This window comes from Pteropus vampyrus, unplaced genomic scaffold (assembly GCF_000151845.1).
Source record: "Pteropus vampyrus isolate Shadow unplaced genomic scaffold, Pvam_2.0 Scaffold4, whole genome shotgun sequence".
NCBI lineage: Eukaryota > Metazoa > Chordata > Mammalia > Chiroptera > Pteropodidae > Pteropus > Pteropus vampyrus.
The window spans coordinates 12,459,094-12,486,733 of NW_011888785.1; the positions used below are offsets into that span (position 1 = coordinate 12,459,094).

General features: G+C 40.7%; 1 protein-coding gene across 2 annotated transcripts in view; it reads left to right on the top strand.

The window, feature by feature from the left end:
* Positions 1–3,662: 3,662 nt before the first annotated feature.
* The window catches only part of SLC25A13 (solute carrier family 25 member 13), a 165,075-nt gene continuing 141,097 nt past the window's right edge, over positions 3,663–27,640 (top strand). The window contains exons 1-2 of one of the 2 annotated variants that reach the window (XM_011363329.2): positions 3,663–3,816; positions 23,138–23,191. In XM_011363329.2, the coding sequence (XP_011361631.1) occupies positions 3,802–3,816; positions 23,138–23,191 (69 nt within the window). In that variant the 5' untranslated portion in view covers positions 3,663–3,801. The remainder of the gene's footprint in view (positions 3,817–23,137; positions 23,192–27,640) is intronic. The other variant, XM_011363321.2, reaches the window with a different exon arrangement.

Genomic DNA, 27,640 nt, shown 5'->3' on the forward strand with positions numbered 1-27,640 from the left:
AGACACAGGTGGCTTTGGGGCCTAAATTATTTTCCTCGGCCTGCTGTAAGAAAGTACCACAAACCGGGTGGCTTCAAACAACAGAAATTTATTCTCTCACAGTTCTGGAGGCTAGAAGTCCCAAATCAAGGTGTCATCAAGGCCATGCTCCCTCCGAGACTCTGGGTAGAATCCTTCCTTGCCTCTTCTTAGCTTCTGGTGGTGGCCATTGATCCTTGGTGTTCCTTGGCTCATAGCTGCATCACTCTAATTTCTGCCGTTTTAACACATGCTATTCTCTCAGTATGTCCCTGTATCTTCTTATAAGAACACCAGTCATAAGAACCCAACTCCGGTATGACTCATTTTAACTAATTACATCTTCAATTTCCAAATAAGTCACATTCTGAGATAATAGGGATTAGGACTTTTGGGGTACACCACTCAACCCAAATAGACCCTCTTCAGTTGAAATTCAATGCCAGCTACTTCGAAATGATAGAGAAGAGGGTGGTCTGGGGATAGACAGGAGGGACAAGTATGAGATGAGTTACTTATCAGGAGGGCACCTAAACCTGTCAGGACAAGACAAAGTGGCAGGACACAAAGTAGCAGGCTCCCAGCCAGCTTGTACTTTATATTCTTAGGCGGTGTTTCATGTCATGCTATCGATTATAGGTCATGCAGAAGTCAAGGAGCATCTCTCCTGTCTTAGGGCTTGTGGCAGTTTAACTGTTTGAAAATTTCATGTTTCAGGGAATTCTAGAATAAAGGAAGAAACTTAATTAACTGAGTGACCCTAAATGTTAGTTGAAATACACTTTTATCTCTTTGTGGATACACTTGTGTCCATAGTGTGGTAGGTTGGTAGGTGGACTAATGGCCCCCTCAAGAGCTGCCCACATGCTAATCCCTACAGCCTATGAATGCTACCTTATATAACAGAGACTTTGAAGATATGATTAAGGTAAGAATCTGGAGGTGGAGAGAATATCATGGATTTTCCAGGTGGACCTTCAGTGCCATCACAAGTGTCTTTATAGGAGGGAAGCAAAGGGAGATCACAGATGGGAGAGGCCATGTAAGGGAAGCAGAAACAGAGAGAGAAGATGGAGGTAGGGGCCGTGAGCCCCTGGAAAAAGCAAAAAACCAGATTTTTGCCTAGCATTTCTGGAGAGAGCACAGCCCTGATGACCAGTTGATTTTAGCCCCTGAAGGCTCATTTTGAAATTCTGATTTCTAGAATTATAAGAAAATTAATTTCTGTTGTTGTAAGCCACCAAATTTGTGGGGGCTTTGTTAGAGCAATCATAGAAAATGTATACACAGGGTATGAATTTTTGTATTTAAATTTAAAAATATGATTATGTATACACATGAAGACATTAAGACTTGAAGAAAATACAGTCAAATGTTAATAGTGGCTAAATCTGTTGGTAAGATTATGAGTGATTTTTTGGGGGGTCATTACTATAACTTCCTGAATTTTCTAGGGTTTCAAGAAAAAAATCTAACAGTCTCGATTTTTTGTTTCTTTAAAACTTAAAGGAATATTATACAATTTTAAAGAATCTTAAAATCCTGACACATACTACAACATGACTGAAACTTGAGGACATTATGTTAAATAAAATCAGTTACAAAAAAGACAAATACTGTATGATTCCACTTTCAGAGTCGTCAAATTTTCAGAGGCAGAAAGTAGAATGCCATGGGTTGGGGGAAGGAAGGAATGGGTGTCATTGTTTAATAGGCATAGAGTTTCAGTTTGCAAGATGAAAAGGGTTCTGGAGATTGGTTATATGACAATGTGAATGTGCTTAACACTGCTGACCTGTACACTTAAAACTGGTTAGATAACAGATTTTATATTGCGTATATTTTACTACATTTAAAAACTTTTTAAAGCATATATTTTAAAAAGAGAGCTACAGTGATACCCTTAAATACAAATATGCAATATATGATGTGATCTTGGTTACATGAGGTTGTATTTTCTCTGCATCTTTTAAATCTCTTTAGAGTAGCTGGGGCCACCCCTTCACATAAGCTTTAGGCTTGTCCCTTGACATCCTCTTCTCTATCGATTCTCCTGTTTTTGCTTTTGTCTTTATTCTTTCACTCTTTGCTCAGTCATTTTCCTCCGTCTCTGAACGTGTTCACGTCTTTCAGGGTTTTGTTAGACCTCTGCGAGTATGTTAATCAATCACTCTTTTTTGAAATGTTTCTTGTTTGGTTTTTATGACATAATTTATATATTGCACATATACTCTCCTTACAGACAGATATACACAGCTCAAAACACTGATCTCTGTTGTCTTTCCAACATCCACACCAGGGGCCATGTGCAAAGACAGACCGACTCCTTTCTCTCTTCCACTCCTACGTATAATCCTGTCTTGTCTGGGTATTCCAATCGTTCAGTCATGCCTTGTTCTTCCCACTGTGAGCAGAGTGATCCATGTATATGATAAACCTGGCTACACCACTTTGTGCCTTAAAGTCCTTCAGCTAAGGTGCACACCCTTAAGTATGGTATCCAACACCCTCCATGACAAGGTCCCTACCTGCCTGTCCAAACTCTTCTTCTACCAGACTCACAGCTGAAATTACCTTTCATGACCAACCACTTTCATAAGTTGCTGTGGCCAATTTCTGGGCCTCCTGCCACTCCTCATTTCCTCTGGCTGGAAAACTCTTCCCTTCCACCTCACTGGACTAATACAGAGCCATTTTACTGCATTTAGCTTAGGCATCCTCTCCTCTAGTTCTCAATGTTCCCATAGTGCCCTGGGAACAGGTTGTTACCTTAACAGGTTATATCCAAGTTAACTATGTGTCTGCCTTCCCACTAGCTGGTAAGCTCTTTAAGGGCTGGGACCATCTCTCAAGTCATGTTGGTGTTCCCAGCACCTAGCACAGCGCTGGCACATAGTAGTCACTCACTTAGTGTTAATTAAAAATGATTAGTGAAAAACACTTTCGCTGATAAGTTATATCTGTAATCCATCAAACATTTAAAGGCCTTTTCCCTGACCAACTATTGCCTTAATTATAAATTTTGATAGCAGAGACAAAAAAATGAAATTCTGATAAAGAGCAATAAGATCTCTAGAGGTTAGACATTTAATTTTTCCATTAAAATTTGACTTATTTATTTGAGTAAGCCATGCTTTTTGGGGGGCGGTGTGGATCTTTTGATCTCTGCAGTCCTAATATGCAGGACTGAAACGAAACAGCCCCACAAATAGATGTTCTGCAATACACACACCCATAGCTCCATCACTTTGCTATCTTCCCTTCAACTGGTCAATGATTTTGGATCCATTATAAGACAGTGCAGAGTGGAGCCCCTTTGAAACGGAAGCAACAAGGAAAAGCTAGCTAAACATGTGACATAGCGGAGTTGTCAACTTCCCCAGGCTGTGGGTCTCCAAGGCCCTGGAGTAGCCCCCGGTATCAGCTGAAGCCCTCTGAGAGGCCAACTGCCCCCAGGAGACACGATGGCACCCCATATGCCCGCCGGCTCCCGCCGCAGAGGTCGCCGCCGCTGGACAGCTCAGCCACGGTCACGTGCCCGCGTCCAGTCTGCCTGCCGCCCACGGACCCTGGACCGCCCGGGGCGCAGGGCAGAGGCCTGCGGCATCACACGCGCCGCGGCGGCCTGGCCCGGCCCAGCCAATGGGCTGGCGGCGCCCGCATGACCGGCGCGGGCGGGAGGGCGTGGGGAGGCAGGCCGGGCGCGCACGCCGCCGGGACGGGAAGTGAGCCGCCAGGCCGCAGTGAGAGCGGGTCCCGCAGCCGCCTGCACCGGGGTGAAGCATGGCGGCCGCCAAGGTAAGCGTCGGCCCGTTGCCCCGGGGAGCGCGCCGATCGGACCGGGCCTGGGGGCGCGAGAGGCTCGGGCGCTCACGTGCCGGGCCGGTGCAGCGGGAAAAGCACAGAGAAGGGGGAGTGGGGCAGCTGTTCACCTTGCAGCAGCGGGAGGAGGAAGGTGATGGCCACTCCGGGCGGCAGAGGCGACCCGTGCGCACCCCGAGGTCCGACCCTGCCGCAGAAACTTTGCAGTCTGCACCCTCCCACTTGGCCCGGGAGGGGAGCCGGTGCCTGACCGGCGCCCGGCGAGCTGAGCCAAGGCCCGCGAGGAGGACCGGTGCGCCTGGGTGGGGGAGGGACTGGGGTCAGCAGGTCCCCTGGGCCACCCCAGCGCGCTCCTGCCCCTGACCCCGGTTGTAGTTGACCCGGGCTGCTTCCAGAGGCCACAGTCCGGGCTGAAGCCTGATCCTCTTAGGTTTCCAAGGCTCCGCCCTCCCGCGGATGGAGAAGTCACCTTGACTTCCGTTTTCGAGGTGGCTTGAGAGTTGGCCTGCGCGAGTCTGCGGACAAACTCCAGAGGACCCCCACCCCTCAACCCTCACCTTTCCCATCCTTCTCCCCTCTGTCCCCATCTGACAATACTTATAGACCGGCCTCTGAGCGTTTGAGAGACTTCTTTTTAGAAATGACAAAACAGATTGTCCTGGGAGCCTGTAACTCCTGTGAAGTTCTACTTAAAAAGGATTCTGCATAATGTGAATCATTCACTAACCCAGAGGAAAGGTAACTCCTACAACTTGACCTTTCCTCTTTCACCATTTCTTGAAACCTGGACACCATTTCAGTCTATTTGGACTGCATTTCAAAACTTTTCTGGCAGGATACCATATTTAGTCCCAATCACTTGAATCATTGGAATTTATTGCTTTTAATTTTAAGTTCACAAAGGCAGCCCTTTAATCAAGCCTATGCAACTTCTTAGCTCATTTTAAGTGCAGTGAACTTAAATATACCCAACATTTCAAACATTTGTCCTTAATCAAAACTCTGTGATAACCCTCCAGAGGAAAACATGGCCAACACATCATATTCCTATTTATTCAAGCAAACTAATCACATTTGCAATGGAAATTGTAAGCAGACAAATATATTTAAATGCTGTTCTATGACTTAAGTTTCTCCAGGCTCCCCAAATCTGCAGGCTTCTTCATATTCCTAAACTATGTGGCCTAAGTGGCCCTTTTTTTTTTTTTCAGTAATTACTCTGAGTTCCATCCTCAGGAGCATGCTCTGGGTGTGTGTATGTGAGTGTGTTGTGTGTGAACACACAGGTATGTATAACTGTTTTAGGTCGATTCTCTGAGGATCACTGGGATTCATTTTTGGAAGAAGTAATGTTAACCCTTTCAAACCCAGTAGCCTTTGGCCTTTTTTGTTGCATTAAATTTGCATGCAATCAGTGTACAAGGCTTGGTATGAATTAGTTCCCTCCAGCTGACTTCTTCTAGGTAGGAGTAGATACCCATACTTTACAGTCATTTTTATATCTGTAGATGAATTAAATAATTTTACTTAATTTTGGATATAAAATAATTGAGCAACCTAAATTGAGAAATATGCATATAATTGGAGTATAAGATAAGACCGATTAACTAGTATGAAATAAAATAAATGACATTGAAGCAGGCTTAACTTCTTGGTTGTATTTTTATTAAACTGTCATATCAATAGGTACATTTGAATTTTAGCCAAGTGAGAATCAGAGAAGATGAAACATTTCATTTTTACTCTTTGAGAACTTGTTTTTGTTTCTTTATTCATTTAAACTTGCCTTTTATTGGAATGTTTGATGGCTCACGTTAAATATATATGCATATATTTATAATCTGACAAAACATCAAAATCAAGTCAGAGTAGATGAGAAAAACAGGATAAAGTAAGATGAAGCCAGGACTAAGGTTAGTGGAAAATACGGTCCTACTTGCTAGAGGTGACTGAATTTTCTAGCAGCCAAAGCAAGAGGAAACAATCAGTGAGGTCAATTACTTGGGAGAGAAGTTTCCTTGTACTGCTGCTCTCTGAGCTGAGGGCACTCTCTCCCCACGTCCCTTTACATGCTGTGAGCAAACGATTACAAACTCCCTCATGACCACTGGATATATGTCTATGGGTTCCATAAGGCCATTTCTTATGTACATCATTGTAGCTCAAGGGCAGTGCAGTAAATGTACTCTTAAAAGGTCCCAAAATGAGCTGTTCTGGTCTACTTTAGTCCAAGAGTGCCCCTTACTTAGTTGCCTTTGGGTACTATCCTTGTGGGATGATTCTGTCAACTACTACTCAGGGCTGCTCAGCCTGAGTTCATGGCCATGCTCTTTGCTTTTTTTTTCTGGAGTGCAGATATTATTACATGTTGAACACAGAGCCACAGGTGAGAGGAGAATATGTCTCAAAAGCAATAGTACTTCGGAGGGAATGAATGAGGCATGAGGAAGGACCCATTGCAGTGATAGGAGGCAGCAGACGAAAGGCAGAGAGGTGAGAACACGTGTTACATTTAGAGGGGGACTTGGCTTAGGAGGGGAATTTAGGAGCCTCAGTGTAAACCAGACTTTTTTAAGAACCACCTACATAGTGCCTACTTACACTTTCCCAAGTACTTTACATATAATCAATTTTCACAACACCAAGAATTAAGTGTTCTCTATTTTTGTCCTTATATATCACAGGTCCACCTGTGATATAATTCATATACCATACAGTTCACCCATTTAAATTACACAGTTCAGTGGTTTTTCATATATTCACAGAGATGTGCAACTGTTACCACTGTCATATACCTGTGTAAAAAATTTAACCTATTGTTCACTAAGGATTTGGGCTATTCATTTAACCTCCATGTTTTTCATATTTCCTATCTATAATAATATCCTCTAAAGAGGTTTGTTATTGATGATGAAATGTGATCGAGTTTATTAAGGATATTCTTCAGATTGAAGTTTTCCGATCCCTTATGTTTTGTAAAAACTGCTAGGCATTTGGTGATATAATAGAGCAGACCAGTTTTCGTGCTAGGCAGGAAGGAGTCTTTGAGTTGGTTTTATGCTACCATGATGATGGTATGTTTTTGTGGTTTCACTGATGTTTAGATTTAGGGTTTCTTAAATTGATAGAAGTGGCTAAGCTGGCTAAGCCTTGAGGTTTATATGACACAATGATCCTCACTCTTCCGCTCATCAATTCTGTTCACTTTTATCAGGTAGAGAAATGGAGTCCCAGAAAAATTTGAAATTGGTTCAAGTTCCCTTGAAACCTCATTGCTTTTTGCACTGTTGTAGGGGTTCTCTGCATGTCATAGTCATATAAAAATGCCATTGCCTGGGTCTTACCCAGAGGTTCTGATTTAATTGCACTTCGGTGTGTCCTGAGCCTCCAGGCTTTTAAAAGCTTGCCAAGCGAATCTAATGCACTTCAAAGGCCACCCCTCTAGGTTGTTTTCGTGCTCATTGCTTCAGTTCTCTGGTGGCTCCTTTTTGGGATAAGGAAGGAATGCAGTGAGATAAATGGGAATCCTTGGTTATGTCGATGCAAAAGAAGACATGTAGGGGTGCCTACAAGTTCTCTTCTTTCTTGACAGTTTCTTTTCAGTCCTTTTACCCCATATCACCTTGGTGCTTAGGCATCAAGTTTATACAGTTTTGTAATTATCCCAGAATATAGGTTTTATCACCAAGTGATTGGAAACTCCTTTTGCCTCCTGTGAAGTTTCAGTGGTTTTCCAGATCAGAGTAGGTGCTTGAGAAGGGAAACATTGCAAAGAATGACCCTGATCTTGCAGACTGATCCCCTGGGGAACCTAATTTGGTGTGGTCAGTGTTCTCCAGATAGGTCATGTGGCTTTACAACCTTTGGTCAGTAAATACAGAACAGGGAGGTGGGAAGGATTCAAAGTCAGGAGGAGCACTGGCTGCTTCTGCTTCTTTGACCTTTTGCCCTATGAACAGCCTGTTTCTGTTGAGTTCTTAAAGGGAAACATTCCTTCCTGTGTCCTCCATCACCCACAATCATTAGGCCTGCTCAGCACAGTTCCTACCTACTCTCCTGCTTCAGGAGCACCTATCCTTCCCACCCTTTCCTTGGTTGCCTTTGGTGGGGCCTTGGAACAGAGGAATGTGTGAATGTGCAGGTACCTGTTGGTTCTGCTTGAGAGTAAGGAGGATGTGCCATGTCACAGTGATATAATTCCCTTAGCAAAATATTTAACAGCAACTGAGGAAACCTTTTTTTTTTTCCATGGCCTGTTTAACCAGACCTTTTTGGGTCAAACTGACCCAGTTAATGGTGGTTTTGGTCTGTTAGCTCAGAATTATTCCCAATGGCTGACGTGTAGAGTGGTGGTCTGGTTCGTTGATTGGAAATGTTTAAGAGATAGAGTATTCATACTCACTATTTCCTTTCGAAATTTGCTGTGCCATTGCATGAGTGAAAATAGACCCGGATGGTTCCTTTTGACTTTAGGTGCTGACAACATGGCAAAGTAGGCAGTGTTGAAATTCTTAGCAATTCAACTTAAATAAACCACTCTATTTAATGACTGTTATTAGGCTGGTAGCTTTGTCTTGATTTCCACATGTAGTCAGTTTCCACATGTTATCCGTGAAAACTGCTGACTTGATATGAGTCAGATATTTCAAGATACACTTACTGTTTGATGGTAAAATATCTTTCGCCTAACGCTTGTGCAGTACAATTTGTAAGAAAATTGTAAGTGGAAAATATAAGTAAATATAGGGGAGGAAACAATTTTCCGCGACCCTCCTAATGTCCCTGGCTGCCCTTGAAACTTAAACTGACAAAGACAAATTAACAGGAGACAAGGCATACCATGTACACGGGCACCCTCACAAGAGAATGAAGACCACAAAGGTGATCAAATAAACAGTAAATTTGTGGAGAATTGGCAAGACAAAGATAGGTTAGGGGTAGTGAATGGTGAAGAAAGAACTAGGAAGATGAGGGCTAATTCCTCATCTCTGGTGATAAGAATGTCACTCCTCCTCCTGGTACAGGGAGGGGACCTTTCACCTGGGAGTTTTATAACTGTTTCAGGGAAGGAGAGTGTGTCTGGTGGTTGTAGGGAGGGTCAGAGTGACTTTCCTGCCTCTGCCATTTTCTCAGACTCATTCAGCTTAAGATATTCAATATGCCAAGGTGCTCTTTTGGGGTAGTATGTCCTGAACCTCATCATAAGCCTGATTTGAACAGGCTTCTAGCCTCAGGTGCATATTTGGTAGTTTCTCTGAGTTAGACATGCAATTTGCCTGTGTCTGATCCTCCCCATAGTTGTAGGCTGAGCTGCAGAAGACCCCCAACTGCTCAGTCAGCTCAGAATTGCTTTCTTATGTGGAAGAGGCTTTGGGAACTTTTTCCTCCTCCTCCTCCTCCTCCTCCTCCTCCTCCTCCTCCTCCTCCTCCTCTTCTTCTTCCTTCTTCCTCTTTCATCCTTCTTCCTTCTTCCTTCTTCTTCCTTCCTTCTTCCTTCTTTCTTCATTATTTAAATCCATAGCTCTGGTTTAGTGAAAGAGCCCTGGACTAGAAAGGGTCGGAACCTGGGTTACAGGCCCACTGCTTTGACTGGTGGTGAGAACGTGGACAAGTCTCCCTTCTGTGGCTGCTTGGTGTCACCTTTTGGAAAACAGTGGCCATCTGTGACATCTGTGAGGAGCAGATGAAATATAACATGTGGAAACACTTTGGGAATTCCGAAATGCCATAGGAATGTCAAAAGTTGTTTATTGGAGACTGTGGGATATTTCCACCAAACTGAAAACTAGGGGAGACCTATTATTTGACCTACCTGAACAAAATGTGGTGTGCTTTTTTAAAGCTTATGGTCTATTGAATATTCGCCATGATGGCTAGCCAGCGTGGCTGCTTCAAGCGCCAAATTCGCGGAGTGATCTTCCTGGAGCCTTGCTATTGCAAGTTGCTAGTCCCGGGACCAGCAGCACGGATTTTACTTGGGAATTTGTTACAGTTGCAGCATCTTTTGACTCACCTCAGGCCAAAGATTCTGTTGCATCAGAACCTGCATTTTTTAACTAGATCCCTAGGGAATTGTGTGCACATTCAAGTTTGAAGACCATTGGTCTGGAATTCTCATTACCGCATCGTTAAATGTAGCTACCTTTCTAAACTAAGGGTGCAGCACTTTTTGAATTGGTTGTCTATCAGTCTAACTTTTTGCACAATTCAATACATAGTGACAAAATTCAGTATAAATTTTTGGGTTCTTTGGGCTCATTTTGATTCCACACTGGGGCCGGGTATTATTTGGAACACATCTTCTCAGTCGTTCCTCACTTTCAGCCTACAACTTCATTTTCCTAAGTACCTGTTGTGGGCAGCCAGGAGAGACACCATGAACAGGAATTTGGATGTGGGCAAAGAGATGGGCCAGTTAAACCCTCTGCTTCCCTGAACAGGTATGTTCTGTCTCCCCCATTTATGTTCAGGTCTTCATTACTTTTTATCTACAGCTTTGCCATAGCTTCCAAGCTGGTCTCGCCTTTGGTCTCTTCCCTGCACTGCCCTCTCTGTTCTGCCCAGAACTGTCAAAGGAAGCTTCTGAGATTGGCTCTTATTCCCACGTTAATAGTGGTACTGTGATCATGGGTAGAACACTTAACAGTTTAAAAAAATTAAAGTGTGTTATTGATACCAACTATCTGCTAGCTCCTATACTAAGCACTGGGCTTCCCCAAATGGGTAAGTTATTAGACTTGTTTTCAAGAACTCATAGTCTATAGGGATTAAAATAACCAGATAATGTGTAGACCCAAGCTTCATTTTTTGATCTTTATAATCCACCTACAAGGCAGCAGGGAAGGTGTTATAATCTCTTTTGACAAAGAAATTTAAGGCTCAGAGAGGCTACACAAATAGCAATAATAGCAGCAGCTTACATTTATATAATGCTTATAAGAGCCAGACACTGTTTTAGACACCGTATATTAAGTAATTAAATCTTCACGACAATCTTGTGGTATGTAAGTGCCATTATCGTCTTCATTGTTCAGATGGGCAAACTCCTCTGTATAGAGTGATTAAGTCTCTTGAGGCACAGAGAGATTAAATAACTTCTCCAAGGTCACATAGCTTATAAGCGGCAGAGCTGTGATACAGGCAGCCTGGCTCTAGAGTTCATGCACGTAACCACTGTACTACACTGCCCTCTTTAATTAACTTAGCTACACAGTGTGGCTTCATGTTGCCTAGGGAATGGAATTTAATCTCTTTAGCAGGCCAAAGCCTTCTGGCTCTAGCTATTGTGGAGCACATGTCCTTCACATGTCCTTCACAGCAGTTTTCAATAGGAATTACCCAACCCCTGTTTAAATTCCTTGCCATAAAGCTAGGGCAACAGTGTAGCAGAAAAAAGGGAGGCTGTTTGTTTAACTTAGAGCTGTCAGAGATAGGAGTGTTTCTTGACATTTCTCTCTATTGGTGGGCAGATTTTGTTTATTTAGGTCTTCCCTTCAGTTTTAAGAAAAGGGGCTTAGTTTTCTTTTCCCATTCCTAGAAACACCTGTAAGGATGTTCAAACCCATGTCCTAAGTTTATAGCTTTTACAGTTGGTGTGTTCTAATCAAGATTCAGACATAGTCCACACATGGCATGAGGTTGGTATGTCTCTTAAATCTTGCTAACTGGGTCATGCAAGTGGCTTGCAAGGAAAGTTGGTGATGCATCAGGTCTCTTATCTTACTCTGCCAGGCCCACTAGCCAGGGTGTTCATTCTTTGTGAGCATTTTATTGCAGGTTGAAGTTGACTGAATTTGAAGATTCCACTTTCTCTTTGTCTTCCCTCTCAGTTCCAGAAGTAAAATCTCAGCTCCTGGTTCTCTTTCTATAGTGGCTCTTGGAGATTTCTGTTGGTCCGTTTTTAGTGTCCACTAGCAGTTTGAGAAGAGCCTGGTCTTGACCTTTGCCCAATTTTCTATTGGGTTATTTGCTTTTTCACATTGATTGATTCTAAGAGCACTTTAAGAGTAAGAACCTTGGCCCTCTGTCCTATCTGTTACACATTATTTTGTTGCAGTCGTTTGATGTTTAACTGGTTCATAAGCATTTTCTATTAAAAAAAAATTATATTACCTATTTATTAATCCTTTATGGCTTCTGTGTTATATGGATTCTGAGTTGTCTGTCATGTTTAAACACAGCTTCCCCACTTAATATTACATAGGAAATCACTTGTGTTTTTCTAGTACTTTATATACATCTCTCTCTTTTTAAAGATTAAATTTGATTATCTGCAATTGTTTTGATATAAGATGAAAGGTAGAGAACCATTTTAATTTTTGTTATTGTTGTTCAACCCCACGAGGTCATGAGCCTTCACTAGTGCCACATCATCGGCCAGTGTGACCTGCTGCCAGCCCAGCCCAGACCCTCTGCTAGTTCAGACTCTTATGAGATCGGATTAGTTCAGAAAGCCCAGAGAGCCTCTCTTTACGGCTCAGCTGTTAGCTGGGCCACTGTGAATGTGGAAAGATTACAAGTCACTGGGAAGCAAGGTACTCCTAGAGTCTCTCCCAAGTTATGCTGCTTTCATTCAGTCTGCATTCTCACGTTGTCTCTTTCCCTCTCCCTCTCTCCCCCCACGCAAGAAAATAGGAGGTCATGTTAATGGTTAGCATTAAAGTAAGAATTTAAATGTCCAATTGCAAACCCCGTAGAATAGGTACAGATAGCATTCTATGAGGACATCTAGAAAATCTTCCTGGAAAAACTGCCATTTGACTTAGGCCTTGAAAGAATAGCAGCATTTTTGAATCTTCTCATTATGCAAATTTTCCATAATGTGCAAAAATAGAAGAATGTAATGAACTCTCATGTCCCTATGTAGCCAGTTTCAGCAGTTATCAGTTTATGGCCAACATTGTTTCATTTATACCACACCTTATCTCCTCTGTCCATCCCTCAGATATTTTCAAAGCAAATCCCTAACATTGTATCATCATGTGTATAATATTAGTATGTATCTCTAAAACATTTTTAAATGCACAACCAAAATACCATTAACCTAAAAATTTTTCAGTAATTTTTCAGTACGATCAAATATCTATTCTGTACACATTTTACCCATTTCTCCTATTGCCTTATAATTTTTAAAAAAATAGTTATTTGAATTGTCATCTAAATAAGGCCCAAGCATTGCAATTAGTTGATGTGTCTTAACTTTCTTTTAATCTCTAGGCTCCTTTGCTCTCTCAATCTTATGCCCTCTCTCTTTTCCTCTGAAAGCCAGTTTAACATATGGTTGAAATCATAGACTCTGGGTTCAAATTATGGCTCTGGGCAAATTATTCAACCTCTCTGTACCTCAGTTTTCTCATCTATAAACAGGGCATAATTGTGCTTACTCCCTGGGGCTATTGAGATGGTCAGTGTGCTCATGTTTGTAAAACTCAGAGCTGGGACATAGTAAGCTTGTAGAAGTGCGGGCTGTAGGTTTGGAACCAGAGAAGTTGTTCACAGTCATGTCACAAGTCCATAGTCCCATGGGAGAGGCAGAGGAGAGCTCATTCCACTGAAATTGTGCACAGTCTTTGGAATGAGGATCCTGGCTGTGCAGAGGGTACCTGTTCTTTCTCTTTTGACTTCCTCCTGGGTTCTTGTCTATTCGTAGTCATATAATATTGATGCACAGCAAAATTGTGAACTGGTAAGGTATTATTTAGTGGAAGCAACTTTTCTATTGCCTTTGGATTTGCTGCTTTCCTCTGCATTTATTAAGTTAGCTCTTCTCTCTCAGAAGCCATTTTAACTTTCATTGGCATTATCTGGGCTCCAGCAACTTGTGATCTCCTAAGTAGAACCTTTCAGCACTTTATAAATATGTCATATACTTTTTATATTCCTTTGTTCCCCATCAGGAACACACATCCCAATCTTCAGAACTGCACAATCAATTTTTATTCATTTAAGGAGCAGTGGTAATTTGACACTTGCTAATATGTAACAAATTATATTGGGAGCAGTAATTACAATTGCAGCTGGTTCCTAATTATACTGTAACCTTGAAGTTTAAAAAAAAATTGAGACTGAGTTCAGCATATAATACTGGAGAATAATATTCTGCATTAGGCAGATCTGCTTTCTACTGAACCATGAGCATTTATGTATCATAATGCCAAATCAAAAAAAACTTTATTTTAAATTGCTTTCAGCTACAATGTTATCCAGCAGCACCATTCATAAGGATAGTTTAAAGTCTTTGCTTGCTGAATTTTTGGCACATCCTCCAAGTATTATAATTAGCGTCAAAAGGAACTGGGCTCTAGGGTTGTTTTTGGCTTTGTGATTTACTACTACTCATTTAAGACTAGGTGTGTTAAATGCCTCAGCTTCTTCATCTGAAAAATGAGGATATTAATGTCTCTTCACCTTAAACAGTTTTGGTGATGTTTAAATAAGATCAGATGTAAATCTGTTAGCACTCTGCCTAGCGTAGAGTTAAGGGCCCAGTAAAAGTTAGCTGGTCAGTGTTAATTGCTATAATTAATAACAAATGATCCAGTTCCAAAGCCTGCCTCTGCGACTCCCAACTTCAGCAGAATTGTGATCTTAGTTCTGCCACCATTCCAACTTGTGTTGGCACGTATCATCACACATTTTGTACCAACTACTTGTTTATAAGTGTGTCATTCCCACCATGGGGCAGGGTCATTTCCCCCATGGGGTACTGTCTCCTCAGTTCCTGGCACTGGGTAGTGGTTCTCATCTGGAGATGGGGCAGTTTTGTTCCCAGGGGGTATGTGACAATGTCTGGAGACATTTTTGGTTGTCACATCTGGGAGGGGTTTGCTACTGGCATCCAATGAGTGGAGTCTAGATATGTTGCTAAACGGCCTGCAAGGCACCAGATAGCCCCCTGCAACAAAGAAGGATCCGATGCAAAATGTCAGTAGCGCCAAGGTTGAGAAAGCCTGGTCTAAGGCAACCTTACTGCCTAGGTGGTTGCATTGTGGAAAAGGCCATGGGCTTGGGGCAGATCAATCCGTTTGGTCTGCAGTTTTCTCAAATATAAAGGAAGAGAATCCAGCCTGCTTCAAGGATTCTAAAAGAAGGGAGATTTATACAGGTATGTGCCTAGTGACTGCACATAATCAGGTTCATCTTGATAGTCCTGGCTCCCCATGATTTTTTTGTTTTTGTTTTTTTAGTAGACTATTTTTGAGCAGTTTCAGGTTCACAGTGAAATTGAAAGTTCAGAGATTTCCCATATACCACCTGCTCACACACATGGATGGCCTCCCCATAATCATCATCTCCCATCAGAGTGATACGTTCATTATAACTGACGAATCTATATTGACACATCATTATTACCCAAAGCCCAGGGTTTACATTAGAGTTCATTCTTGGCGTTGTACATTCTATGCATTTGGACAAATTTTATAATGATGTGTCCATTATATTATTGTACAGAGTATTTTCACTGCTCTAAAAATCCTCTGTGCTATTCTCCTTCTCTACTCCCTAACCCCTGGCGGTCACTGATTTTTTTTTTTTTTTTTGCCTTTTCCAGAATGTCATGTAGTTGGAATCATACTGCAGGTAGCCCTTTCACAGTGGCTTCTTTCACTTAGTAATATGCATTTAAGTTTTCTTCATGTATTTTTCATGGCTTGATAGTTCATTTCTTTTCAGGGGTCAATAATATTCCAATAAACTGGAGGTACCACAGTTCGTTTATGCATTCACTGACTGAAAGACATCTTGGTTGCTTCCAACTTTTGACAGGAATAAAGCAGCTATAAACAACACCTTTTTGCAGGTTTTTGTATGGACATGAGTTTTCAACTCCTTTGGGTCAATACTAAGAAGCATGGATGCTGGATCGTATGGTAATATTATGTTTAGTTTTGCAAGAAACAGCCAAAACTGTCTTCCAAAGGGGCTGTACCATTCCACATTCCCACCAGCAGTGAACGAGAGTTCCTGTCGCTCTACTTTCTCACCAGCATTTGGTATTGTTAGTGTTCCAGATTTTGGCCATTCTAACAGGCGTGTAGTGATATTTCATTGCAAATTTTATAAATGGCAGAAAATTCCCCGCATTATAATGTGCAGAAAAAATCTCCAATTATAAAGCCTGCCTGTCAGAACATTTGAGTCAGAACCAATTTCCATCTTTCCTTGCAGCCAGGACACAAGCACACAATCTAGCTTTGTCAATTAGATATTCACGTGTGACTTTGATATGGAAGCAGGCAACATGAGGAAGCAGCTTGTGTGTGAAATTTCCATGGAGCTAACCTAACAGGAAGCCTAGGCAACCTGCTTCTGTTATGGGATCTGAAGTAGATTCCTCACCAAGTGATTCTGGGATAGTTTCAGGTATCTTTGACGGAGCCATGCCTCAAGTTGATTCTCCAGCCTTTCTAACAAGACTGTGATCATCCAACAGAATTTTAATAAGCTGTCTTTTTTCTTAGCTTGTCATCTTTTGTTACTTATTTCTAAGTTGAATACATGCTGGACTTCCTCACTCCATTCATATTTGGGATTAGAAATATGTACTTATATGTCATGTACTTCTCAGTTTATATTTTTTAAGAGTAGCTAATTATCACTATTAACATTGTTTATCACTTTAGGATTCATGGGGTACTTTTTCTTCAATCTGATTGGTGCTTAAAATAACTATGAAATAGATAAGTAGATTTTGTCATTTTTCCCACTTTATAGTTGAGGAAAGTAAAACTCAGAGATGTTAACTGACTTGCCCAAGGTGACCAAGTTAGCACAATGAGAACCGAATCTTTAAAGCTGATGATTTCCGCCTATGTCAGGGTGAACAAGCATCTTCTACTATCTTTAAAGAGTTAAAAATATAAACAGAAAAAATGTCTATTTCAGAGAGACTCATACTATCTCTTGTCAAATTATTGCTCTTGGGAGCATTTACCGGCATGTTAGCTTTAGCTTAATAACAATAATAATAAAATCTAAAATTAGCGTGTTTAAAGCTCTTTTGGCATAACAAACTCACAGCTAAAACACCGCCATTTATTTCTTCACCGTCATACTCTCCTTCTTAATATCGGAATTTTAATGATGATGGCTTTATAGTTTAATATTTGTCTACAATGGCTTAGAGTTAAATCCAACACATTTCACAACCTACTGAATCCTTCTGATAAGCATCTTGGCGGCCCTGAAATGACCTGCTTGTGTAATTACCCAGTGGGTTAACATTTATGATGTCTGGTGCTTTATATGTCAACTGTTGAGTGATATGAACTTTTGGGGGTGGATTACACAAAAATGTTGTGGTTCGAAGAGTGCTTAACGTAGCATCTTGTCTGTGTACTAATTTATGTTTCAGTAACTTTTTTCATAATGACTACTCTTCATTTATTAGAACTTAGGGAAAGTGTAGGATGAGGAATGAGTGACCCAGTGAATTCAATAAAATATTTTTCTTAAATTTGATAATACACCTCTTTCTTCTTCTCAAGTTTGTGGTAACTCTGTGGTTTGGGGAATTTCAAACTTTCTTTTGCAATTACTGATTGTATCAGTCAAGGTTCACTTGCAGAGAACAAAATGCATTCTAGCTAGTTTAAGCAGAGGGAGATTTATTACAGGGTATTAAATGGCTTACAGAATTTGTTGGGAAGGTGAAGAAACAGACGTCAGGTTGAGCTCTCAGGAATGACTTCCAGAGCCTCACAGTAGATCAGGCCACCAAGGGAGCAGTTGCCTCTTGTGCAGTCATGAAATCACCTGCCAAATGGGGAGTATTTCAGAACCATGCTGTCATTGACATGGGCAGGAGGTTGCCACTGGAAAATCAGACACTTCCAACGGAGGTGCTTGCTGGCAGAAACAGCAGAAACATGGTTCCTAATTTCCAAATCATTGCCTTCCAAGCCTTTGCCTTCCAGTTCTCACTCATCTTTATCTGATAGCACTCAGACCGCATAGCTGCAAGAGAGTCTGGGAAATGTAGTTTTAATTTTGTAGTTTTTGTAGTACATGGGAAGAAGGGTGGATCCCAGTTTTTAAGTTATTAGGTTACACCCAATAGTACTTTACATTGGGATTCTGGTCCACCTACTACACTTACATCCTCAGGTACAAAAGACCATGTAGGAACATTTCTCCCTCCACATCCTTTTTCTGCTTGTCACTGCATGGCTGCATGTGTGTACATGCACATCTTCCTCTATCCCCTCCCACACACACAGAGGAGTCTACTTTTGATGAGCTGTCTGTTCTTGTTTTTATTTCATATCTGAGGTAAATAATTGCTTCATGACAGTAAAATTTTAAGTATAAGCCTGTGCTTGTCTTGTCTTTCAGACTTTTCACGTTTGGGAGGGTGATAGAGGAAGTATTGCTAAGTGAAGTCTGTTATTATACAGTTGGTAAAGTAGGAAGCTGAGGTTGGGACCTTGGATTCTACTAACCCAGTGGTTCTCAGCCCAGCTAAACATCGTAATCTCACAGGGGAGCTTTAAAGATACCCATTTCAGAAGTTCTAATTCAACTGGCCTTTGGCAGAGCTTGGGCATTGATAAAACTTTTTTATTTTTAATTAATTAATTATATTATGATGACATTGGTTAATGAAATCCAGTACGTTTCAGGTGTACAATTTATCAGTAAGGCAAATATATATTGATAAAACTTAAAAGCTCTTTAGGTGGCCTGAATGTGCAACTGGGGCTAAAATCCTTGGTCCTAATCAGACAGAATTGGACATTAGCTGAAGCTGCAGTTCTTAAGCTTTAAGAGCGCAGGATCATCCGGAAGACTTGTCAAACCGCAGACTGCTGGGCCCACCCCCAGGGTTCTGGATTCAGTAGGTCTGGGGTCTGGTGTGAAATTTTGCATTTCTAAAAGTTCCCAAGTGATGCTGATGGCCCAGTGACCACACTTCGAGAACCACTGGTCTAAAGGGAGCTACCTGTTTTCATTGTAAAGATCTAATTTCTTCCCACCTGGAAGATGTTCTTTAATTAACATTTTGGGGGCCTCTACTTAGTTTCTGGTCTTTGCCAGAGCTGGGGATATGGAAGACTCAGATACCTTTGAGGAGGTCATGGTGTTGTGTCACTGGAGATTACCAGTGTAAAATGATAGCTTTTCTCTTCTTTACCTTTTCTTCTTCAAATTAGTTTCCCATATTTCATGTAGGTTTTCTTAGGTTCTTCCCAACCACTGTTAGACCTAAGCAACATTTTTGAGTCCTCAATGCTATACTGTTGTGATGTGTTAAAGTAATGAGCCGGCAACTGCAGCTCGATATCAGTATAAGAAAGCCAGTCTTAAAAATACTCCAACATGTGGAAGAATCTTTCCTAGTATCTGCTTTCTTTTGGCTTCTGAAACTCATATTAAAATGAGTGAATTTATTTGTCCTGAAGGATATCTTTCTGGTTGTCCATGCCATGCTTCCTACTACCCCCCTTTTAAAACCGGTCATTGAAGTTATGTTATTGTTGGCTGTTTTTATATCTATCGATCGATCGATCGATCGATAGATAGATAGATATATCTGGGATGTACCTAGCTGGTATTTATGTTCTGCAAATGCTATTGATAGATAACCTATTGAAGCTATTGTATCTAATGTTTGTCTTGTCAAAACTTTACGTATTCAGTGATCCTCAAATTTTGCCCTGTGGAATGTAGATTCATGGAATTGACCTGAAATTCCCATACTAAAGTTTAATAAAAATAAACTTCTTTTAATTTATTGAACAAATATATAATGCATAGTTTTTCCTGGTCTAATCCTCCTCTTTCTCCCTTAAGCTTGATATGAACGTTAACCTGCTTGAGTGTAAAATTCTCTGTTAATTTAAGTAGCAAATAGTAGTATTTTATAGTCATCTGCCAAGAACCCTTTTCCTTCTTGGTGATCTGTATGTGAAAACCAGTTACTTTATTCAAAACTCCTGCTATAAACATTTTGTTTTAAGAGTGGAATTTATTCTTATAAATATAAAGAGGAGTAATGATAAAATCAGGCAATTGGATTATAAAAGTGGTAGATGTAAACATTTAAATGCTATTAGTATATGACAGAATCCATTTATACAACAACGAAAATCAGCCTTCTGAAAACAATCTAAAGTTCGATGAATCTTTTAAAGCCCAATGAACTAAGGCTTGTCAGATGATACACAGCGTGCACGCTGAGGAGCTGATCTGATTTCAGAAGGGAGGCTGCATTTCTGTGGCTCCCTTTTTCCAGCTCAGCGAACTTCCTGGGTATTGGTTTTGCCACCAGGTAGACTCCATCTCAGTGCACCTTCAGAACCCTGGCACTTTTAGCTCTAACTTTGTGTTGTCTTCAGTGAAGCTGTGTAAGTGTTCTTCACTGCAGATGACACCCAAATAAGAAGAATGGGAGGTAGAAGAAGAAGTGGAAATTCTGAATAGCCACAGAGCATTGGAAAGTAGATGGAATTAGTGCGGAGGTGAGGCCCCGGAGGCTTGTAGCAGTTTTTCTGGATCTATCCCCTACTGAACCACAGTCACCTGCCTGTTAGTAGAATGTGCCCAGGACCTAATACACATTTCAGTGGACCTCGGGAATTCCATAGTGATCACTGATCTTGTGCTATACCTGGAACTTTGGGTTTGTTTCCAAGAAGTAGCATTGGATGGGGCTGGGTAGCAGAGAGAATGATGAGTTAGGAAGACCTAAGTGTTTGTTTAGGGTTTTGGCAAATGTTTTTGAAGACCCTGATTTCTCCCTTCTCAAGTTATGAGCCACGTTGTTCATCATTTAAAAATTTTTAGGAGTTAGCTTAGTAAACACTTTTGGATAAATAATACAAATAATAGATACCATTTATGGAGTGCTTTAACTGTTGGGGTGTTTTTGGTGCTAAGCACTTTATGTAACTGTCTCCTATCACTCCTCCAACCATCTGGGACTTATGCTTTATAGATTAGCAAAATGAGACCAACAAGTCAGGCAAGTAGCTCAAGGTCACATGGCTAATGAGTTTGGAGGTCAGGCCTGTCCCCCAATCAAGGGTAGTCTGACACTAAAGCCATGTCTTTCAGCACAGCACTGGATGGACACTACAAACTGTTGGCGAGAGGAGAAATTGGGAGATTCTTCATTTCTAGGCATGTATTATATTTTGTCAGTGGTTAACACAAGTTATGGTCGGTTTGAAGCTGCCTATAATGTGGTTCAGTAGAAAGACCTACACAGTAAAAGATGGACGATTTAGGATCTGATCTCAAACACTTAGAAATGTTGGTACAAACTGGCGCTTAATCTGACTTTGGGGGAAATATTGGAACCTTTCAGAGCCTGAGTTTCCCCTTGGTAAAATAGGGACAATAATATGCTCTGTGTCGCAGATTGCTGCAAGGATCCAGTGAGGGGATAGTCATGCTTTAAAAACCATAACGTGTTCTATACACAGTTGGTTGACATGACTTAAGTGTTTGGTCACCGTTCGTATTGTTTTCTCCTCTGCCGGAGACCCTGGGAGAGTTACAAAGTGAAAGCTTTGTTTCTTCTCTCTCACCAAGTTATAGTCCTGATGGTGAGCACTGAATGTGCATTTTGGGATCAATAAGCAGAAGAAAGCTGTGGGAATTTAGGGAAGAAGAAATTCACTGTGAAAGCATGACCCAGGGAAGGCTTTATGAAGTACATGGCATAGTGAACTAATTAGATTTTAAAGGATGTGATATTCAGATGGAGCAAGAATAGTTCACTTTGTGGAAACTTTCCTTTGCTTTTAACAGGAAAACCAACTAAGTACCGAGGGTCACCATATGCCTTTCAAAAAAGGCTACTTACTTATGGACTGTCTTGAGATGTGGAACTCGGAATTTCTCTGCTACTAAAAGAAGAGGGTGGAGGCATTTTTTGCTGTCGCATCTTCTCCAATAATGTCTGTCCTACTCCATCTCTCAGAATATAGATCTGAAAGGAGGGAATCTTCTCCTGCAACCTTCAAGTCAGCACTATCATCAATCTTAAGTTGGTTAACAGTCTATTTTTTTTCCTCCTTAATTGAACAGCAAAGAACACTAACTAATTCAGGATTTTTAAAAGGTCACAGATTCTTATGGATAAATATAGCACTTGTGGTCACAAGTACTCAGCTGAAATTAAAAGAGTTATCAGTCTTGCTTTTGGAAACAAGGTGACCAACCAAGTGATTTCGAAAGAGTACCTCTCCCATTCCAATGATCAGTTAATAAAATTATTCCTGACAGTGGTGGGCAAAGGAGCTCAGGCCGTTACATATTTAGAGACAGAGAACCCATTGTCCAAAGAGCTCAGAAGAGCCTTTGCAAACACACAGAAGGGATTTAGAACAATTTGCATAAATCTCCCCATGGATAGCGACATGGCTCCAGTATTGGGGTATTTCCAGGAACCCCTCCTTGGCTATATCATGGGGTGACACGGTGCTTGGTGAGAATTCAGTCTTATGACGGTTTTGCCAGCAGGACTGGGTGATGGGACACTGAATAAGCCCACTGTTTGGTTCCACATAAGGACTCTTTTGTGTTGGCCTGGGGCAGCCATGCTCAAGTTTGTCTTGCTTTTTCCCCAATGATGTTTTTGGACTTTGTGGGCTGGAGAATTAAGCACAACACCTATTCTGAGCTAATCTGTCAAATTTTGCTCTTGAAAGGTAACCATAGCCCCTTGTATTTCTAGAATATGGAGAATAATAGTCGTACCTTTGGAGACTTCTTATTTCTTAAATTAAAAATTGGGGAGAGGAGGAGACTTTGCTGGACATGCTCAGATAGTGAGGCATTCACGCCTGTTTGTGAATATGGGAACTGTGGGAAGTAATTCCCTTCTGTTTGTTCATATGATTTGCTTTTTTCACTAACTACTTTAAGAACTATGTTCTCTTGCATATTTAAATAAATTGTACTTTAATATTTAATATTCCCCTATGAAAAGGTATGGGTCACTCTGGAGTATGATTTTAAAATACCAGATCATTACAAATTTGTTTTGACACTTTTTTCTCCTTCTTTTTGGAAAAAAAAAAAACAAAAAACAAACAAAAAATATATATACATTAAACACTACACATTAGGAGCTTTACTGGTTGCTTACCCAGAATGTTAGCATTTTAGAAGCCACATAAGGAGGCTAATCAATAATCCAGGGAGTAGTTTATGCACTGGGGAAATTTGGTGCTTTAAGTACAAAAATGAAATCCACTAATTTCTAACCTGGAGTTTATTTTCTTTCAGTCTCTAGCTTGATTTCTCAGCTTTGTTCTAATAATATAAACACTTTTATGTTTATTTATAGGTGGCTTTAACCAAGAGAGCAGATCCAGCTGAGCTTAGAACAATATTTTTGAAGGTCAGTATAAAGGAATCTATTTCGTTTCCTTGTTTGATTTTTGTTCTGTAACTTTTAAAGATTATTTTCAAGCAGCTCTTTTATTGTTATATTTTTTTAAAAATCCTCAAAAGTATCTTTACTTAAGACCTATGATAGAGATCCTTTACAATTATATCTTTTTAAAAAACTGTATCAGAAACTTGTAGGTGATGGCGATGGCAACACAGCTTACATTTTAGTTTCTTTTATCTCATATGATGTCAGGTAATGAAAATGAGTTTCTGAGGGATTTAGTATTCCAGCCCATCTACCTTTCCAGGATTGACTTGTGCAGTTTGATGGCAATGTTTGTTCTCCTAAGAAGTTTAAAGCTATTCATCAATGTTTCAGTAATCCTTCGTTCACCAAGAGGGGGCTGTCTGGCTCTCTCTTTGGGTAGAAGCCCGTCATTATTGTTGCCATCATCCTCACTGTCATCGTCCCATTTTATTACAACTGTGGTGCCTGATGTAGAGACCTCAGGATGAATAATGATAGAGATGGGATCACAACAGACACCATATGGGTTTTTTTTTTCTTAGTTTCTTATACTTTTACCTACTTAGTGATATTGAGCAGAGAATGATTGATACTCTAACAAAAGTCTACCTCAGGTTCCAAACACTGAACCACCTTTAATGTTACTCAAGTGGAATCCAAGTACTCGAAAAAGAAAAGGCCACTTTTATAAAGATAATTTAAAAAGTATATATGTGGGCCTTTTTTAAAAAAAAAATTCAGCATTTTTATTGAAATTATTTTGGTATATTTATACTTTCTAAATTTTTTAACTTAAATTTATCGGGGTGGCATTGGTTAATAAAATTATATAGGTTTCAATTCAATAATACGTCATATGTATATTGCATTGCGTGTTCACCACCCAAAGTTAAATTTCCTTCCGTCACCATATATTTGATTTCCTGATGTGAGCCTTTTCTAAACATGACAAAAAGGCAGCTGTGCTATACATAAAGAAGAACAAGGCTTCAAATGAAGCTTGATGTTCTACTTCTGTATACTGAATATATAACTTAGAAAATTAATAATTCTGTGAGCATCACTTTTCTCATCAAAATGTGTTACTATTTTTTAAAAATGGAAAAATCAGAGAATTTGAACACTGACAGAATTTTTTGATATTAAGTAGTTGTTATTAATTGACTTTTAGGCTAGGTAATAGTATTATGATTATGGGAACTATAAAAGACCTTTTTCTTAGAGATACACACTAAAGTATTTACAAATGAGATTATGATGTCTGGGAGTTGCTTTTAAAAAATCGAGTTTTGGTAGGGTAGGAAAAATGAATGGGCAGTATGATGATAATTTTTGAAATTGGGAAATGGAGTACTGGGTTTATTGTACTATTATTTCTACTTTGTATATTATTGAACATTTTCATAAGTTACAAAAATTGTGAAAATTAAATGATTTGCATTAGCTATTGATTCATATATGCTTAAAAATAATTAATAAAACACAATAGAGACAAAGACTCCAAGAGAAAAATGGTTAAAATTATGAGCAGTTTTACTCATAGGAGTAAAAGATAAATTTAGGGAGGAAAAGATAAATTTGTAAGGAGGTTTGGATTATATATAAGAAAGCAGAATTCTTTTATAAATTTGTATTTGGCCCAGAAATGACAATGCAATATTCTAAGATTCTAAGGTGGAAAAGGATTTTGAATAATGAAGGTCCAGAAAATACAAGTTTTGTTTCTCACCTGGACTGGTGTCTATTGCTGTACATTTTGGGCCCACCATGGCTAGAATGAGGTGTGTATAAGGAAGCAACAGACATTTTTTCTCTGTGTATTTAAGGTCTGTAATGTAGAACTCTAGTGCTGTAATTCTATGAGACCATTTGCAGAAGAGCACATAATACGTGCCAGAGAGCCTAGAGAAATGTATAAAGTTCATTAACTTGAGCTGCCGAAGTCATAATCATTCTTTGAATTCAGGACCTGTCTGTTATATATTTCTGTTTTCTAAACCAGCAGTAGTTGCAGGCATCCTTTTGACGGGAAAGGGGAACAACTTAGAGCGTCTCAATAGGTGGTACTTCCTAGACACTTACTGGTCTTTTGGCATGATCCAGTGGAAAGGCTCCAGGTAAAAGCTGTGTCCACCTTTCGAGGCCATGTGACAGCTGGCAAGGCCAGGTTAAGATCCTATTTTGGAACAACGTGTCTTCTCCATCTGCGGTATCCCAATAGCGGGCATGTCTATACTGGAGACAAATCAGATTGGTCAGGGAGACCCAGGGAGGGTAGGAATTCCTTGCAGAGTTCAGGAGCGCCACCTGTGGGGTTTCTGTGTGAGTAGGCCTGTGAGCTGAGGTGGAATAGGACCAGATAGGGAAGTACTGTCATCCCTTGGGGTGGCTAGGACTGCATGACTACACAAGAGTTCTGTCATTAGGGTCTGAGGGGACGATGTAGGGGGAACTGCCCCTGAAGAAAACGGCGATCAGCAGTTTCTGGGAGGGATTGTGGATCTGGCAAAGATTCGAGTGATCTCATCGGGCCTGGATAGTGCGGTACCAGCAGAAATCCTTGGCTCGGCACGCTGAGGCTCTCTTGTTTACCATCTACCGCAGACAGTGTGTGGCAGAGGAAGAGCAGGAGCGAGGCGCCGTGGGGACCGTGCCAGGTGCGTCTGCGCTGTGGCTGGGCTTTGCAGTGAAGTACGATGAGCCTTAAGCCCTGCGTAAACCTGACTACTTTGCTGATTTTCTATGACTTTTTCCTGACTTTTCTTCCTAATGAATATCCCGGCCTTCTGTCTGCTAAACTAGTTAGAGGATTCCTCTGTAGCTTGGGGGAGGTGGAGAGAAGCTTCATTGTACCCTTTGGACCAGATGTGCTTGTAACAGGGAAGTTGGCAGCTGTGGAGAAGAAAAGAGACAGTGGAGCTGAGACAGATAAAGAAAAAGGGGGTTCTGGAGGACTAAAATGAGCCCAATTCTGGCTTATTTTATGTTTTTGAGTTAACATAAATTCCACTGTTCTTTTTTTTTTTTCTTTTTTCAAGTTATTTCCTATTTTAGTAAGTATAGTGTTTGTTGTTGGGTAGATAAAGATGTATAAATCATGGCTCTTGCCCTTAACTATCTCACTGTGTGTGTTTAAGTGTTAAGCAAGAAAAAGCTATAATAATGGTTGATAAGCAATATATAGCATTGATTAGCAGGAAGATAATGTGAGGCTAATTACATCTTCCTAGAGAAGGTCATTAAGTTACAGAGAAGTGGGGATATTTGAGCTGCGCTTGAAGATGAGTAGGTAGTTATCAAATGGAGAAAGTAGGGAAGGTCGTGGGGCAAAGGAAGACACTCCAGGCAAAGGAACAGCATGTACAAAGCAAAATGCTATAAGCGTGCTGGGCGTGTTGGGTAGCCTGGGGCACCGGGTCTTGGGTTCTGGTGGTGGGGTGGAACTTGGTGTAAGACATTTCTAGCATAAGGTGTTTGAACTTTATTGCTCAAGCTGTTCTTGAGATGAGTGGTGGCTAATGTTTTGTCTGGATGTGGAAGTTGATGTGTTGGTGTGGTCAGTTTTGCTTGACGTGTTTTTTGTCTCCCTAATAACTGCTTCATGATAATTTGGAGACGTACATTGAGTGCTTAAACTGTATAACACCATGAAACTTCGGTGGTGAGTGAGATTTGCAAAATAGATATAAGCAGTTGACTCTGTCTTATAGGAGTTCAGATTTTATAATTTTAAACCAGGAGACCAGGTTTACAGGCAGGCAGCAGGTAAGAAAGAATCTAAATCGGTATACTCAAGGCTCCCATGTATGGTGAAAGCCCATATCATAGGAAATGGAAGGAGGGAGAGGTCTCCATGGTGGTAAGTGGTCAGAGAAGGCTCCTTAGGGAATTAGAGGAGACTTGAGGATGAGTGGGAGCTGTAGAGGCATGAGGGAGGGCAGCTTAGGCCAGCCTAGGCAGTCTGGGGAAGAAGAACACATTTGAGTGAACCTGGACGTGGTTTTTGGGAGCAGACAGCTTCTCCAGGTTGAGAGATTCTTGCTCATTCTTCAAATAATGTTTATTTAAATTCAGTTCTGTGCCAAGGAGTCTGCCAAGTATTACAGGGTGTCAGTGACAAAATTAGATGGATAATTAGGAGTTTGGCATTTCTGCTAAACAGTAGGAAGACACTAAAGATTTTCTGAGTAATCCAGTGACACGTGGAGGATGGGTTTGAGATTTGATTGGTGCAGCAAGGGCATGAGTTAGGCAGCTTTGGGTGTAATCCTGGTGTGGGCCCTAATAACTTGATTAGGGTTGTGACAGCAGGAAGAATGGAGAATGGGCAAGTTAAAAACATTTTGAAGGACTATTAGATGAAAATAACTGATCTTATGTAATGGATGAGAGAGAACAAGAGGTAAACATGACCACTGGATATATATC